Source organism: Mycotypha africana, assembly GCF_025528875.1.
Source record: "Mycotypha africana strain NRRL 2978 chromosome Unknown BDF20scaffold_8, whole genome shotgun sequence".
Lineage (NCBI taxonomy): Eukaryota > Fungi > Mucoromycota > Mucoromycetes > Mucorales > Mycotyphaceae > Mycotypha > Mycotypha africana.
In genome coordinates, this window is record NW_026515732.1 from 81,379 (window position 1) to 96,353 (window position 14,975).

General features: G+C 38.0%; 6 protein-coding genes across 6 annotated transcripts; 3 read left to right on the top strand and 3 right to left on the bottom strand.

The window, feature by feature from the left end:
- Nucleotides 1-456: 456 nt before the first annotated feature.
- Nucleotides 457-2,576, top strand: BDF20DRAFT_880973 (palmitoyl protein thioesterase). The gene is made up of 9 exons (XM_053081648.1): nt 457-560; nt 659-670; nt 781-1,028; nt 1,107-1,123; nt 1,320-1,387; nt 1,466-1,612; nt 1,677-1,822; nt 1,897-2,031; nt 2,211-2,576. Exons 1-9 carry the CDS (start codon nt 503-505, stop codon nt 2,328-2,330), a joined length of 951 nt encoding a protein of 316 aa, XP_052933859.1. The 5' UTR covers nt 457-502; the 3' UTR covers nt 2,331-2,576.
- Nucleotides 2,577-3,102: 526 nt separating this feature from the next.
- On the top strand, nt 3,103-4,096 carry BDF20DRAFT_880976 (uncharacterized protein). Its single transcript, XM_053081649.1, has one exon. The coding sequence runs from the start codon at nt 3,140-3,142 to the stop codon at nt 3,911-3,913; it is 774 nt and encodes a 257-aa protein (XP_052933860.1). The 5' UTR covers nt 3,103-3,139; the 3' UTR covers nt 3,914-4,096.
- A 671-nt stretch (nt 4,097-4,767) lies between these two features.
- Nucleotides 4,768-6,110, bottom strand: BDF20DRAFT_823526 (uncharacterized protein; the record flags this gene model as incomplete). The annotated part of the gene is made up of 4 exons (XM_053077803.1): nt 4,768-5,181; nt 5,401-5,687; nt 5,756-5,852; nt 5,931-6,110. 4 exons carry the CDS (start codon nt 6,108-6,110, stop codon nt 4,768-4,770), a joined length of 978 nt encoding a protein of 325 aa, XP_052933861.1.
- Nucleotides 6,111-7,849: 1,739 nt separating this feature from the next.
- Nucleotides 7,850-9,876, bottom strand: BDF20DRAFT_906916 (uncharacterized protein; the record flags this gene model as incomplete). Its single annotated transcript, XM_053083319.1, has 5 exons — nt 7,850-8,613; nt 8,712-9,032; nt 9,187-9,510; nt 9,606-9,764; nt 9,849-9,876. 5 exons carry the CDS (start codon nt 9,874-9,876, stop codon nt 7,850-7,852), a joined length of 1,596 nt encoding a protein of 531 aa, XP_052933862.1.
- Nucleotides 9,877-10,257: 381 nt separating this feature from the next.
- On the bottom strand, nt 10,258-12,105 carry BDF20DRAFT_881002 (stearoyl-CoA desaturase). Its single transcript, XM_053081650.1, has one exon. It carries the CDS (start codon nt 11,763-11,765, stop codon nt 10,404-10,406), a length of 1,362 nt encoding a protein of 453 aa, XP_052933863.1. The 5' UTR covers nt 11,766-12,105; the 3' UTR covers nt 10,258-10,403.
- Nucleotides 12,106-12,762: 657 nt separating this feature from the next.
- On the top strand, nt 12,763-14,678 carry BDF20DRAFT_881003 (uncharacterized protein). The gene is made up of 2 exons (XM_053081651.1): nt 12,763-12,877; nt 12,968-14,678. The coding sequence occupies exons 1-2, from the start codon at nt 12,811-12,813 to the stop codon at nt 14,497-14,499; spliced, it is 1,599 nt and encodes a 532-aa protein (XP_052933864.1). The 5' UTR covers nt 12,763-12,810; the 3' UTR covers nt 14,500-14,678.
- Nucleotides 14,679-14,975: the final 297 nt, after the last annotated feature.

Consider the following 14,975-nt stretch of genomic DNA (forward strand, 5'->3'; position numbering starts at 1 on the left):
GGCGAGAAATTGAATGGCTTCCATACATGATGATAAGCCTGGAATAAAGGTGGTAAATATCTGCAATCTGTATATAAGCTTAACTTTTGATTGTTTTAGGATAAGAGATTATGTACTTATTGCCAAAATTCTGTATCCCTGAATGAACGCTATAAGCTTATCAAAAATATAGAATGCTTGCTTATTGCTGTATTTCTAACCTTATGCTTTGACTCTGAACCTTGGAAGACAGAACAGTTTCTTCAAGATAATCTTACCAGTATGCTTCTGTTGGTGCCGTAATAACTTGAGGCATATACGACTCTTTGAAGCAATATTCCATCGGAAGATTTGAGCGAAGAGCTATCAATATTACAGCAATATCTCAAGTATAAACAAAAATTAGATTTCCACGAAAACGGATTTCAGATAAAACGGGTTTTGTCAAAAACTAACTGATTTTTTTTGATTATTTATTTTTTTTTTTTTTGTTGCCACAAATTATTGATAATCGTAATAACTAATGCAGAAACGCTCTATATTCTATATCATACTTACATGCATACAACTGACTAGCCTTGGTAATTCCTATATCTGATTTGAATGAATCAGCAGTCTTCCATGGACTCATCCATTCTTTTATGTCAAATTGTTCCTTATCGCTTAAACAAATTACAAGCCTATTCACCTGGTAATGAAAGGAGAACAAAGGCCAACCTTTTTTTCATATTGTTTCTTTTCTTTTCTCGTTTCTCTCAACAAGGCAAAACTGACTTTTGTTGCTTGTATTTGTATATCTAGTCGTATTATGGCATGGCATGGGAGATGATTGTTGCAATCCCGAATCCATGGGTCGAATTACTGAATTGCTTAAAGAACATATATCAAACGACGTTTTTGTGCATAGTGTAAAAGTGGGTAACACAATCAACGATGATCACAAAGCAGGCTTTTTCGGCAAGATAGCTGAACAAGTTGACAAAGCTTGTGAACAATTATCAAATATACCGGAATTGAGCGGTGGCTTCAATGCAATTGGGTTTTCACAAGTAAAGACGAAAACGAAAATAAGACTAGAATGGAAAGTCAAAGTCAGCTATAGCTCATCCACATTATGTTTCTCCTAGGGTGGTTTGTTTTTAAGGTACTGTTAATTTTGCTGTTACTGCGTGCATTTCCCTTTCCGTGAAAAGAGAGCAGCCAATGACACAATTCCCGCCTATACTTGCCGCTTGTTGAAAATGGACTTTTTTTTTGATCTACGCAATGTTTATTTTTTAATTAATCCTTACTTTTAAACTTTATGATGACTATGGTATTCGTTCGGTTTCTCGTTCTAGAGCCTACGTCGAAAGATGCAACAAACCTCCAGTTCACCGCTTGATTACCTTTGGATCTCCTCATGCGGGTAAATGTACAGATCAGCGACGCACTGCCTCTGCTTTGCCATTTTAACACTTCTTCCTCAAATTACTGCTGAATGTAGGTGTATCAGATATACCAAATTGTATGAATCCTAAAGATTTTACATGCAGAATAATGAGGTCCATGGTTCGTGGAAGTGTTTACTCAGATTATATTCAGAACCGGGTAATTCAAGCACAATACTATCGAGATCCTAACAATGAACAAGGTTTGTGCATAATTTACAAAATAACAAGCTGCTACTTTTATAAACAATTTGTGAATAATGCTAGCCTATCTGAATCGAAATATCTTTTTGCCTGACATAAATAACGAAAACGACCGAAATGAAACGTATAAAGAGAACTTGTCTGCATTAGACAAGTTCGTTATGATCCGTTTTGATCAAGACGTCATGATAAAGCCGAGTTTTACAGCAGTAAGTTCTGTAAAACATACTTATAGCAACGAATTGGAGAAAAAAAAAACTTATTATAACCTCCCGTTTTATAGTGGTTCTGGAGAGAGCAAGAGAACCACGATTTATTACCTCTAAAGAATCAGAAGCAATACACAGAAGACTGGCTAGGGTTGAAATCTTTAAATGATCGAGGACGCCTAGAATTTTTAGTGTGTCCAGGGCAGCATGTAAGGGACTTTAGATACCAAAGAGTAGAGTAGGAGAAATTGGTGGTGGGGGGGAAATCGATGTGGAGGACGATTTGCGATTGTAGAAAAAAGTTTGTTCTCAAGGACTGTATTTACAGAAACAGCAATCTTTCGGATTTTGTGCTTGACACTCACCCCTATTTTTTCCCGACCAACAGATGCAGATTCGCGATGAATATTTGGTCAAACAAGTTATTGAGCCGTACTTAAAAGATAATGACGGCATAAATAGACTGCACTTACTTCATCAAAAGCCTTTTGAGTTACGCAAAGCCTAGTTATAGTAGAGTTGCAGAAGCACAAGCATATCGAACGGCTATATCTCGATAATAACTACTATATACTATCTTGGTTGGAAAAAAAAAGCTTATTCTCCCTTTCATAATTTCTTCTTCTTTCATCAATTGTAGTCGACTATACACCAACCCCTTATTTCTGGATATGTTTTATATATACATATAATTGTCACCCTTCAATTTTTATTTTTTTATTTTTTTATTTTTTTTTTATTTTTTATTTTTTCACGTTCATTTCAATATATAAAATTCATTAAACCTCTCCAAGATACAATTTTCTTTTTCGTATCAAAATAACGAAAATGAAAGTAAATTCTAATAATTATTATTTATTGCTGTTGTTTTTCTATTTGAGCACCATTTTTTTTACTGTTCAGACATTGCCTATCTTCTCTTCACCAACAGCATTCATATCATCATTAGCGGTTAAGAAAAACGTCAACGGCAAAAAATTGCCTGCCCTCCAGCAAAGCTATACCGTAGAGAGCGATGACGCAGACAATGAAGCAATCATAGTACCCCATATAGTAGTAGAGACAGTAGCAGCAATCACACTTTCGGCTACTACTGCCCCGCGTAGTCATACCGTATCATCTAGTAGAAGTGATCCTACTGGAATAAGCGACACTCATTATTGCTTAGAAAAAGAAGGAGTAGACCATAATGTACCCTTAGAAAGACTTGCTCAACTCATAGCAACACATTGGCAGTTTGATCATTTAGACTCTATCAAATCTGCTACTTACAAACTCATCTCTGAACAATTTCAAAAGCATATATCCGTGTCTCTAATGAAGCCTCAACAGCATGACTATCATTCTCCATTGCTTCAACATCATTTCCAAAAGCTTAGTAGCAATAACAAAAAAGAGCCCTTTGCAAACTCTTCTCCACCCACCACCATCACTACCAGCGCTACTACTACTACTACTACTTCTTCTACTACTTTATCTTGGGATACAATGGATTTGGAAATTTTACATGCTCAAATTTTTGGTGCTGTTCAGGCACATACGGAAGGTAGTTTACACCTCGCCTGGGATAGATTAGCAGACACCCTAGGACAACCTGCATTAGAATCTTACATTCGTGGAATAATATCAAGACACTGTTTGAACAGCACCATTACATCTCCTGCGTTAGCAAAAAGCATCAATACAAATGCGAACCGTGGTAACGGCAGCGTGAATGAAAATATGGTTCTGTCCAGCTGTTTGAAATCTAAAGCTGCTCAGATTTCAGCCGAATTGGATGGCTATGTTCGAGATAATTTGATCCAGATATTTACAATCTTAGATGAGGATATCCTACCACAGCTACTAGCAAACACATCTAAAGATCTTACTGATGTACTGGACTACTTTAATCGACTTTTTTTCAATAACAATGAACATCAATACACTCTTCGCTTAGAGGTGACTCCATGGACTCATCATTCACAAACTAAAGAAGAGGAGAACCATATATTAAAATTGAAACTGATCCCATTATTTGACCATTCACTTTCGAATGATGACCATTTGTCGGAATTCTTTTCTAACTATGCTTGTCTATCAAGTGCTTAACAAGCTAAAAGGCTCGTATTCAGGAGCAAAGAAAAGCAAAAGAAGGGCTGAATCGACAATAACAATAACAATAACAACAGCAGCAGCAGCAGCAACAACAACAACAACAACAACAAGGTTATTCAAAACGACTTTTTTGTTCTCCTTATTCAGGTCGTTCTTTCTATATGAAAGCATACACCGTCCAACAACTTTTTGCAGGCGTAACAATAAGTAAGCAGTAATACCAGATCGAATTATTCACCTTGCTGATCAATTCTGTAAAACTTGTCCATTTCGTTTGTCAAGAAACAAAAAGAGATAGCTATTTATCAAAAGATTTAAAAATTTAAATCTACATATTATCATATACATATATAGATCCGTTCCCAGCGCTTACTCCAATCTTCTACGCCCCTCTCCCCCATAGAATTCCCTTTATTGCTCTCTTTTCCTCTAAATGTAACTTTATTATAAAAAGTAGTATAAATAAACGTACAACGGAAGCATCCTATGATATAATTTTTATTGAAAACTAAAACATTCTGTATAATTATCATCCATACAAATAAAAAAGTTGCGTTCAACTCACTCCTATGAACAGAAGGTATTTGTATAGGGAGAAGCAAGAATGGGTAGCCCTCCTACTCGGAATAATGACATTGCGTGCATATTCAGATATACAAACATAGTTAGAGGCTTTTCTTTCATTTTGAAGATAATGGGTTAGGAGAAATCGTCTTTTTTTTTCATTTTTCTTCAAAGCTGAAATCAATCAAGAATAATCCGTATAAAATTAAGATGCAATTTATGCAGGAGAAGGGATTTTATAAATAAGAAATGTTAGGCGTAGCAGAATAAGTTATGTAATAGGATCAAGAGGAGGCTACAAATAAAGATGTGTGCAAGGGTTTTCTTTGCTGTGTCCTATTGGCGTCATATAACGACTGTGCTTTTTTTTGCTGACTCGTCATCTTTTCGGAATGGTCAAACTTTTTATGGCGAAATAGAAAACTGGGTATCGTTGCATTTTTATTTGATCTCTTCTTTGGTTGTGTATCTACCGGCAATGGTGCACGACGTAGCTGCTGTGGTTGTAATGGTTTTTGCTGTGTTTCAAATGTCAAAGCGTCTTCTTCTTCCTCTTCCCCTTCTGATGAAGAAGATGATGATGAGTCACTGTCAGTTACAAGTGCGGGTATATTAGCGGTAGTCGTTGTTGCCTCATCCTGATATTCGTCCGAGTGCTGTAGGTCTTGCAGAGTATCTTCCATTTCACTCACCATATCCTATTCGTGTAAGCAAGAGAAAAAAATGGTGAGACGAGCAGTCATATTAAAGTAGGACAAAATTCCTAAGTCTTTTTTGTGTATTACATTGATTCGTTTCAAAAGGTCATCACTATCTTGATGGCTGTGGATCAAAGATTCTTTCGCGATTCTGTTGGCAATCTAAAATTCAAAGTCAGTCTCAACGTTCCTTCCTACATGCACAAAAAAAAAACCTACTTCTGCTTCGTTGCACAGCTGGCTTGTATTACTTATTTTACTCTCTATTGTTGGTAATTGTTGTTGTTGTTGTTGTTGTTGCTGTAATTCTGATGTTTTTTCAGGAGAATCGCTCTGATATGGAAGTAGTGTGGGTTCATTGTTACGGTTACAATGGGACCTCAACTCTTCGTTCTCTCGTTCCAACTGTAGTATAACCTCCAGATTGCTGTTGATTTGGTCAATTTGGGCTTTTGATAATGCTTCCATCTCTGCTGTATGCTGTTTTATCAGAAAACGTTCGCGTTCTGTACAAGTAGCAAATACTCAGTTATATGTACAGTATTCATTCCAACCTAGTTGAACAGACATATACCTTCAGATAAACGCTTCAATTCCTTATATGCATTATCGTATTCAACAGCCTTTTTCTTCCATTCCATAACAATCGTCTTTAAATTATTGATGGTTGACTATATATATTTTAATAATCAACGCGCTTGAGTTTGGCTGCTTAGATCATTGTATAGCAGTGTTGTTGAGCTACTTACATCCTTTTGCTCTAACGATTTATGGCAGTTGGAGAGCTCGTTATACCATCTCCTTTCTCGTTCTGATAAGGTATCGTAAGCAGTCTCGGAAAGTAATGAATGGATGGCGTCATTGACGTTGGTATATTTTGTACTTGTGGCAGGTGTAGGTGGCAAAGGTCTCTTCTGTTGTTGCTGCATAATAGATAAGCGGTCACTGTAAGATTATAGTAAAGGGACAAGAATAAGTTAGAAAAGCCGAAGGGCAGGTAAAAAAGGCATTGCGTATTTATATAACTCTCGTCCTACCGTATTTCCCCAGCATCTCTGAAAGCATTTAGAATAAGTAATGATCTGTGCTAAATCACACTATGCCTACAGGAAATTTTCGCATTGTTTTCGGTCATTTGTTTTTTCATTCTCCAGATATTCCTTTTTCGGACCTGACCTGAAAACTTTTTTCTTTTAGGAAGTCAGCATTTCCATAAGACACAGGCTTTTCAAGCGAATAATGACTCTTATTCAAGTGAGAGCGGCGACTTACATACGAATTGTACCCTGGAGCAACCCATTTTCATAAGGACAATACCTGGTAAAATCAATAGAACGCGCATACAAGGAAAAAATAGGTATTTTCTGAGATTTCGATATTCATGTGGATTGCCATCATCATTTCAATTTGTTTTACTCCGCAGTCAATGGATGATTCTACCAAAAAGTTGGGTAAAATTAAAAGCGGGCATGATTAAAAACTGACAAGTTGAAAGAAAAAATTTTTTTCTGAGCAAATCTCTCCATAGCCGTACAAAAACAAAGCGATGAGAGTAAGCGGATCCATCCTCTTCTAAGCGATTCAGCAAGGGCGAATATAGTGGAAATATAATACGTTGTGCCCATTTTAGCCAATCACTTCAGTACTTAGAAACGTTTTGCGATTTGTGGTATTAATACATTACGATAATCAGCTAAATGCGATCGTAGTCTATCTAAGGCTGCTGTCATTTCTTCTAAGCAGCAAAAAATGATTTCATAGTTACTTTTTCCTCTTTTTTGAATTCCAAATACTATTATTTACACTCTGTGATACTGTTCCTCTGCTGGCTTTTCATTGTTTCTTGAATTTGCAAGCCATGTCATTCAATACTAGACTTTTAGCATCTTTAGTAAGCTTCATGATTATCACTTTTGATGGGTTGTATTCGATCGATATTTGAACCATATTTGGAAAATAATCAAATTCTTATTCTTTTTCCCCGAAGGGCGTCTGAACATTACAAAGGCTCCGTTAATAAGAAATCTTCTCCAATAGATGCATTCCGTGCAGTATATTTCGGTTCATATCCAGCATCTTTATCGTGAATCTAGTCACGAACAAATTCATCGAAGGTAGGTAGCGGGAGAAAGCAAGTGTATTTGTCATGATTGACCTTGTCTATTCAATTCTGACATGCTCGCCTCAATAAGCCATTGAACTAGTTACTATTTTGAAATGTTGTGTTTGTGTCTGTGATCCAACATGCATTCGTGTGTTTGTACTACAATTTGACGTAGTGCTTCAGTAGTGTCTTCCCCCCATCTCTTCCATTCATATCACTTTAATTTGTTTGCTCATTGAGTTACTCCAATGTTAGAACATTCACTATAGAAACTGCCCCTAAAACAGTAAGCAATTGAGCCCTAGTATTCAGAATCGTCCACATTCTAAGATCCACTCGTTGACTAAACCACAATTCATTTTCTTTTTTTTTTCTGAAATGGAATGAAAATTATTAAAAAATCGACAACAGGGGCTGGAAGGAAAGGAAAAAAACTAAAAAAAAAAGCCATGTATGATATTACAGAATAGGGACATAATTAGCAAAATTGGGTCTCATCCGTCACAATAAAGTCTATAAGCATATATAAAATGAAACAACTATTGGCCATACTAGGTCTTCAACTTATTCTCGTGAAATGTCACGACCCCAGAATGCCTTCTTGGTCCAATCAGTAATGACCAGCCACTTGTTTCGTGCAGAGAATAAATTCGATATATAAGCGGAGCGCCAGAAGGCGAATGTGGCGACGCCACCTGAAGCTAAATTACCGGGGCCGAACGGTAAATCAGCAATTGCCTTATCTGATCCGATATAACAGAGTGAACCTTGATGAGAGTAATGGAAAGGCTTGATATTCTGTGCTTTCTGCAATCGACGCATTTTCTTTGCCTTTTCTTCCTCTGTCTTTGCTTTTTCCACTTCCGCTTCATATTGCTCTACATCGTGCAATTGAGCAAATACGCGAGCCAAATATTTGCCTTGCTGAGCCGCTACTTGAGCTGTCGGTGCATATTTCGTAGCTGAGGCATCGCCCATGACATAAATATCTTGTGAACCTTCCATTCGTAACCAATCGTCGACTGCCAAACCACGGCGAATCGTTTGTTTGTCAGGATAACGCGCCATGAGCTTCTTTATCAAAGGACGGGTTGTGTTACCAGTGGCCCACACTAAAAGACCGTAAGGAATAGCTTCCTTTTCACCATCTTGGCCCTTTTGCACAATGATTTCCTTTGCTCTCACTTCCTTTACCGCTGTCTTTGTCAAAATAGAAATGTGTTGCTCTTTAAAGGTGGATTCAGTGTAATCGATCAGCTGCTTCGAGAAAGCTGGCAACACATTCGGCATGGCTTCAACAAGTGTGATCTTGACTTTTCCGGCGAGTTCTATTATTAATGATCAATCCAAATTTGGTAGTTTTCAGTACGGGTATTCCCTTTTAGCCCATACGCTCATCTTTTGCCCCCTTTTCGCTGGGTTTTACCTGGATACCAATGTGTCAGATCTTCTACCAAGAAATCGTGGAGTTCAGCTGCATACTCAATGCCGGTAGGGCCGCCACCGACGACGACCATATGTAATAAACGTTCAATTTCCTCAGGCGTCTGACCTGGGAAAGCGGCTGTTTCAATACAATCCATCAATTTGGTACGAATCTTTTGTGCATCCCAAACTTCTTTCAAGAAACATCCATACTCTTCTACACCCTTAATACCAAATGTCTGACTTTGAGCGCCAATACCTATGACCAAATAATCATAGGGAATGGTGCTCGTAGCGCTTTCACCTTTAATTTCGGAGTTATCTTATTGTTCCAATACCGGATGTGGGCACAAAAGCAGAAGAGGAGGTGGGGGGGTACAATGGAACATAAAAAATTGATAGTTAGATAAGCGCTTTATCATGATGACATAATCTTTTCCCTTTGAAGAATGACAAATGCCAGAGAGTTCACCTACCAACAATTGTAATGACCTTCTTTTCAGGATCGACATCAGTACATTCAGCTTCATAGACTTTCACCTCGTTCGGCTTGTGTCGAGTGATGAAACGAATGGGCTCGACCAAAGAACGAATATCAATCGTACCCACCGTACATGAGGGCAAAAGAGGCGTGAATAAGAAATAATTACGAGGAGATACGATCACAACGTTATAAAGGTTGGTGTCAATAGACTTTAACAAAGAAGTACTTGCCCAACCACTGCCGAGGATAACCACCGTTTTTTTGTTTGGGTCAGCAGGGATGGGATTCTCTGTGGGATGGCGATGATAATACATGCCTAATGCATTGATTCAACCAAAAAAAAAAACGTTTATTTGTGTTAGTACAGCCCGTCTCTTTTCTACCGACAATATCAAACTCTCTCTCTTATACCATAAAAGGTGAGACCAACAAAGCCTGTAGCGCCAACAGCAGCTACTGTCTTGACCGTCTTCCACCGAGAACGCTTTGGTTTGACTACTGTAGAAGCAACGGTTGTATTGAATCTTTGTTGAACTGTACGTTGCACAATAGGAGCCTGCCGAGAAGCAACTTTGATTCACCCCCCAAAAAAGAAAAAGAATAAGATTGCATATACATTAAATATATCGACAGTGAGCTGATGATATAGATTACCTTTAAAGACCCTCTGCACGGACTGCATGTTGTGTGTTTAGGTTGTTTATAAAAGTGGGGTAAGAAACAAAAAAGTGAATCGAGGAAATGGAAACCCAAAAAAAATTAAATATTGTAAAAAAAAAAATAAAAAAAAATAAAATGGAGATATAATTTTGGGATTGCCTGTGTTCAGAGAGATAAGGGAAAAAATTAAACACTGACTAAAACAATGGGCAGTTGTGGAAAACACAGGGGGATACAATCAAAAAAAGAAAAGGGCTTTGGCTCCGAAACAAATGAAAAATAATTTTCAGACAATGAGAAACATGTATAGCTATTTGGAACGTCTTTTTTATTATGTAATGAACATTTACATTAGTAATGGGTTGATATTTTGGCTATATTCATGTACAAGTTTTAAGAATGTTGTGAACAATAAATAGAGAGGGGAATGAGGATGATGCGCTTACGTTGTTTTTTAATAGTGTGTGTGTGTGTGTGTGTGTGTATATATATAAAGAAAATGCTATGTCAAAATTGTGGAAAAATAGTAAATGAGAGTGTTGTAACAAACTACTTCTTCTTGTTGAATTCTGCAGCTTTCGCATCAAATTCGAGAGAACCATCGTATGTGGAAGCAAGAGCATCTGCTTCTGACATAACCTGCATGCCGTTACGAAGCACACCCACACGTAATGATGTCAAAAGGTTACGAGCACCATTCGAATGATTGTAAATACCACCGTTGAATGCAGTTGTCATATCCTTGCCGACAGCGGTAGAGATGTACTTCATACCGCCGGGATGCTCTTTCATAAATTCCGACACGTCGTAGAGCACGCCTTCAATCAAGATCCACTTTTTGTTCTCATTCACGACGAGGTTTTGAAATTCTTCCCAAGTATAAATAGGCAAGTCCTTAAGAGGTGTACCATAGCTGAGCTTTGCCTTTTGAGCAGCAATACGCTTTTCTTCCATGAAAAGACGGCCCTTCGTTACTTCGTTGGTAGGGAATTGCTTTAAATCGTAGGCAAGACCGAACCAAGAGAGGACAATAATAAGCCATTTGGTCGGATCATATTGACCAAGCTTGATAGCATTGCGATAATCTTGAGGAAATTGATGATGGAAGTTGTGATAGCCTTCACCCAACGTACAGAGAGCAGTGATCCAATGGTCACGAGGAGTGTTATGGTCATCGAACGTTGTCTCACCCAAGTAGTGTGCCAAGCTGTTCACGCAGAAGGTGGCATGATGAACAAACACAAGACGGAGGACACCGGCGTAAAAGTAACCACCTTTGAAATCACCCCAACCAAAACCTGCGACAAGAGTAGGGAAAATGAAGCCCATGAAGAGAGCAAAATAAGGATAGTACTTGTGTTGGAAAGCAACAACATGATCCGCCTTCAAGTCAGCCACATCAGCATAGCCAATGCGGTTCTTAGGTCGTTGAACAAGCATCCAGCCAAAATGGGAAAAGAAGAAGCCGCGATGAGCACTATAGGGGTCTTTGTCAGTATCGGTCCAACGGTGATGAGCACGATGGCCTCTTGACCACCAGTAAACAGAACCTTCCACAGCACCCGCACCAGCAAAGCATAAAAGCCAACGCAATAAATTAGTGCCTCGATAAGCGCGATGCGCCCACATACGATGATAGCCGGCGGTAATGCCAAGGCCTGTGATGAAGTAGTAGGTGATTGCCCAAATGAGTGTCTTTCGACTGAGTTCGACTGTGAAGAGACCATAGAGGGCAATAAGTGGGGTAGCAAGCAGTAAAATAGATTGCGGCCAATTAACAAATTTGGTCCAATTCTTTGAAGTGACTGGCTCGTCGAAAAGAGGAGGCATCTTCGTTTTAGGAAGAGGAGGCTTCATTGACTCTGTTTTTGTGCGTTCCATGGTTGCTGTGATCGTAGCTACGTTTGACATGATGCTATGGTATATTTATATATCAATTCAGCGACTTTTTGCTGTTTGTTTTGATAAAAGTTGATTTAACAGAGAAAAATGGAAGCAGGTATTCTAATCCTAATGAAGAGCGATACTGATTAATATACGTAGAAAAGAAGAGAGATAGAAAGCAGATGAATGAGGATATATCTATACAAGAGAGTCTTGGAAAAAACTTTGAATGCGTTCCTTTTATAATAAGGAAACGTTGGCCATAAATTGTTGATTCTGGGGTCAACTTTGGGGTGCTACTATCCAATAGAAATCTTGTGCACGACCAAATTTTCTGGAGTTTACCCTTAAACTTTATAAAAGACAGTGGGTTAATGCTGCTCTATGATTCGCTCAATTCCCAATCAAACAGAAGAATCAACAAATAGGCGCAAAGGCAGGCTTTCTATAAGTAAACAAGTGTCTAACAACGAATAATAAGTTCAGCTTTTGCGTAAATCTGAGTATAACTCTCCTCTGCATTAAACAAAACAAGTGATATTTTACAAAGCGCGCTAACAAATGAGAACCTCTCTATCCCCGTAGCCTTTGATTTGTGCTATATACATAGTAGCTTTGGCTCGAACCGTACATTGAGATATGGAAATTAGGTCCGAGTGTTACAGCATGCGGCGTGTTTATCTTGATTGTGATCGACTCAAAATATGCATAATTAGGTTTTTTCCCTTTTGCTCCAAGCTATTACATAACTCTACACTGCAGAAATAGAGAATTTCATTTCCCCGCTTTCGTCACCCCCGCACTATTTGTCAATTATGAATCGAGGAACCAGCTTAACAATTGTATGATCTGAAACCATTGAAAAGCAATAAAAAAAATTTCTGCTCAAAAATGGAAACAGCAAGGTAAAAAAATTGAATCAGGATGATATAATACAGTTTTTGATTGACCGCGCCATCATTTCGCATAAATACCCGCTTAATTCATGCCTTAAAAAACTATTTTTTTTAAATATTTCTTTTAAAACAAATATTTAGCTCTTGTTCATCTGAACAATCACAATTTAACAATAATGAAGAAGCTACTTCTATTATACGGGTTTTTAACTGTTCTGTTTATAACGCAGACCCTGGCTATAGGTATGGTTTGAATTGTGCTAATGCACCGCCTCTATTTTGAAGAAAGATATATATAGACAGTTACTTATCACACTGTAAAATTTTATATAGTTCGAACAGAAGAAGTTGAAGAATGGACTCGAGATGATGTGGGAACCTACTTTAATAGATATAAGGATGTCTATGAAAGAAAGAAAGATTATCAAACATTTGGTGAATTGGCAGAATCATACAAAAATGCTGCTGCTGATAATGTAAAGTATTTTTTTGGAACCACTGTCGATCAAATCGTTTCTGGATTCTCGGCTACATTGCATAAAAACACCAAGCTCGCACAAAATGACATTGATGAGTATATCTCAAACCTAAAACACGACCTTCGTCGATTGGAAATCAAGGGCCAATTGACAAAGGAACACATTGGAGCCGTTTTGGATAAGGCTCACCATGAAGCCATTCGCAAGAAAATCATGACGGAAGCAGAGTGGAAGGAAGCTTATGCCCGCTTCGAATCCTACTTTACACAACCTACTTGGTACCAGCGCGTTCTAGGTCGCAAATCCTTTCTAGAACAAAGTGCATCCGGATTTAACAATTGGGTGCAATCTGTAACAGATCGTGTAGCTCATGTAGGTGGTTTAACCAAGGAGCAAGCAAAAGAAATCGGTGAACATGTACGCTCTAGTGTGACAAATACTGATCTCCAGAAGTTGGGTGACAAATCTTGGTTGGACAATATGACACGTACTCTTTCTCGACATTCACAAATCAAAAAAGACCAACTTGATAAAATTGTTGAATCTCTCAATGAAGATATTCAAAGCTACAGATCCTATGGACTTGAATACACTGGGCAAGCCACGCAAGAAGTCAAGCATTGGTATTATCGTATTAAAGTCTTTTGGATAAATGTGCGCTCTCGAGTTGGTTCTTTTGTTCATCATTGCAAGCACAACTTCTACCGTACCTTTAACGAAAAGAATATCAAGAAGCATAAAAGTCATCTCTACAACACTGCGTCGTCCGTCAGCTCTAAAATGAGCTCTGCCAGCTCAAAGGCCAGCCGATCAGCCACTTCTCTCGGTCATAAGGCAAGCAAATCAGTTACTTCAATTCGATACGAGGCTGGTAAAAGTGCTTCCTCTGTCTATTCCAACGCTGACAGGGCTACCTCTACATTGAAGTCAAATGCTCATATGGCTACTAATTCTATCCACTCTGCTGCCAGTTCCATCTCAAGTGAATACGATTCTTACACAAACTCTGTAGCCCGTTCACGTACCATGCATTCGCTCTATGCAAGAGCCACCAATGCCCCAGCAAATGCCTATAACAGAGCTTATCACAAACTTCACGACGGCAAAACAGATTTGAAAGGCTCCTTTGCTTACTTTTGGCGCCAGAAGGAACAGGACTACTACCGCCGCTTGGGTTATACCGAAGCCCATATTGATTGGATTCAAAATTACCTTTACAAGACCTTTAAGAAAGAGAAATCATCCGTTCATAGTAAGGCTGACGCAGCATCTATTGCTATTAAACGTTATCTGCATGGATTGGGAATTCAAACACCTGCACAAATCGATCAAAACGTTCACAAATTAATACGTCATTTAGAATCTTGGAGGACACTTGTCGTTTAAGAAACATGCCGACAGTTTGGAAAAAAGAGAAGACGAATTTTCTCTTTTTCTTTTAGGCATCCGTTGTTTACGTAATATACTTTGAAGCTGTTTTGCCAGCTTCTCTTCTATTTTGTATATAATTATTTACTTTAGCTAATGATTCTGCTTTTTGTAATATATTTCTCAATAACTTTATAATTCTTTTTAAATAAACAAAATGTTTATTTGTAATAAAGTATTTTCATCAATTTATCAAAGGTAACTAACTGTTCAGTTGTCAGTTTGTGAATATTTCAACAAACCCTACACGGGCATAGTTCAACTTGGGTTATTTATACGCCCGTAATTGAATTCAATTTTGCAGACTACTACTTGACCTTTCAATTTTACTGCTTAGACTGTTAAAATATGCCGTTACTAATTCAAAATGAAATATGGCTTACTGTGGGCTATTCGAAAAATGTACAACAGCCTAATAGTTTTGAGTTGTGGTG

Coding starts and splice junctions, on each gene's coding strand:
- BDF20DRAFT_881002 (XM_053081650.1), bottom strand. CDS start 11,765: ATGTCAAACGTAGCTACGATCACAGCAACCATGGAACGCACAAAAACA.
- BDF20DRAFT_881003 (XM_053081651.1), top strand. CDS start 12,811: ATGAAGAAGCTACTTCTATTATACGGGTTTTTAACTGTTCTGTTTATA. Junction 12,878..12,967: donor AACGCAGACCCTGGCTATAG/GTATGGTTTGAA, acceptor AATTTTATATAG/TTCGAACAGAAGAAGTTGAA.
- BDF20DRAFT_880973 (XM_053081648.1), top strand. CDS start 503: ATGCAGAAACGCTCTATATTCTATATCATACTTACATGCATACAACTG. Junction 1,613..1,676: donor AGATCCTAACAATGAACAAG/GTTTGTGCATAA, acceptor GAATAATGCTAG/CCTATCTGAATCGAAATATC. Junction 1,823..1,896: donor TAAAGCCGAGTTTTACAGCA/GTAAGTTCTGTA, acceptor CCCGTTTTATAG/TGGTTCTGGAGAGAGCAAGA.
- BDF20DRAFT_880976 (XM_053081649.1), top strand. CDS start 3,140: ATGAAGCCTCAACAGCATGACTATCATTCTCCATTGCTTCAACATCAT.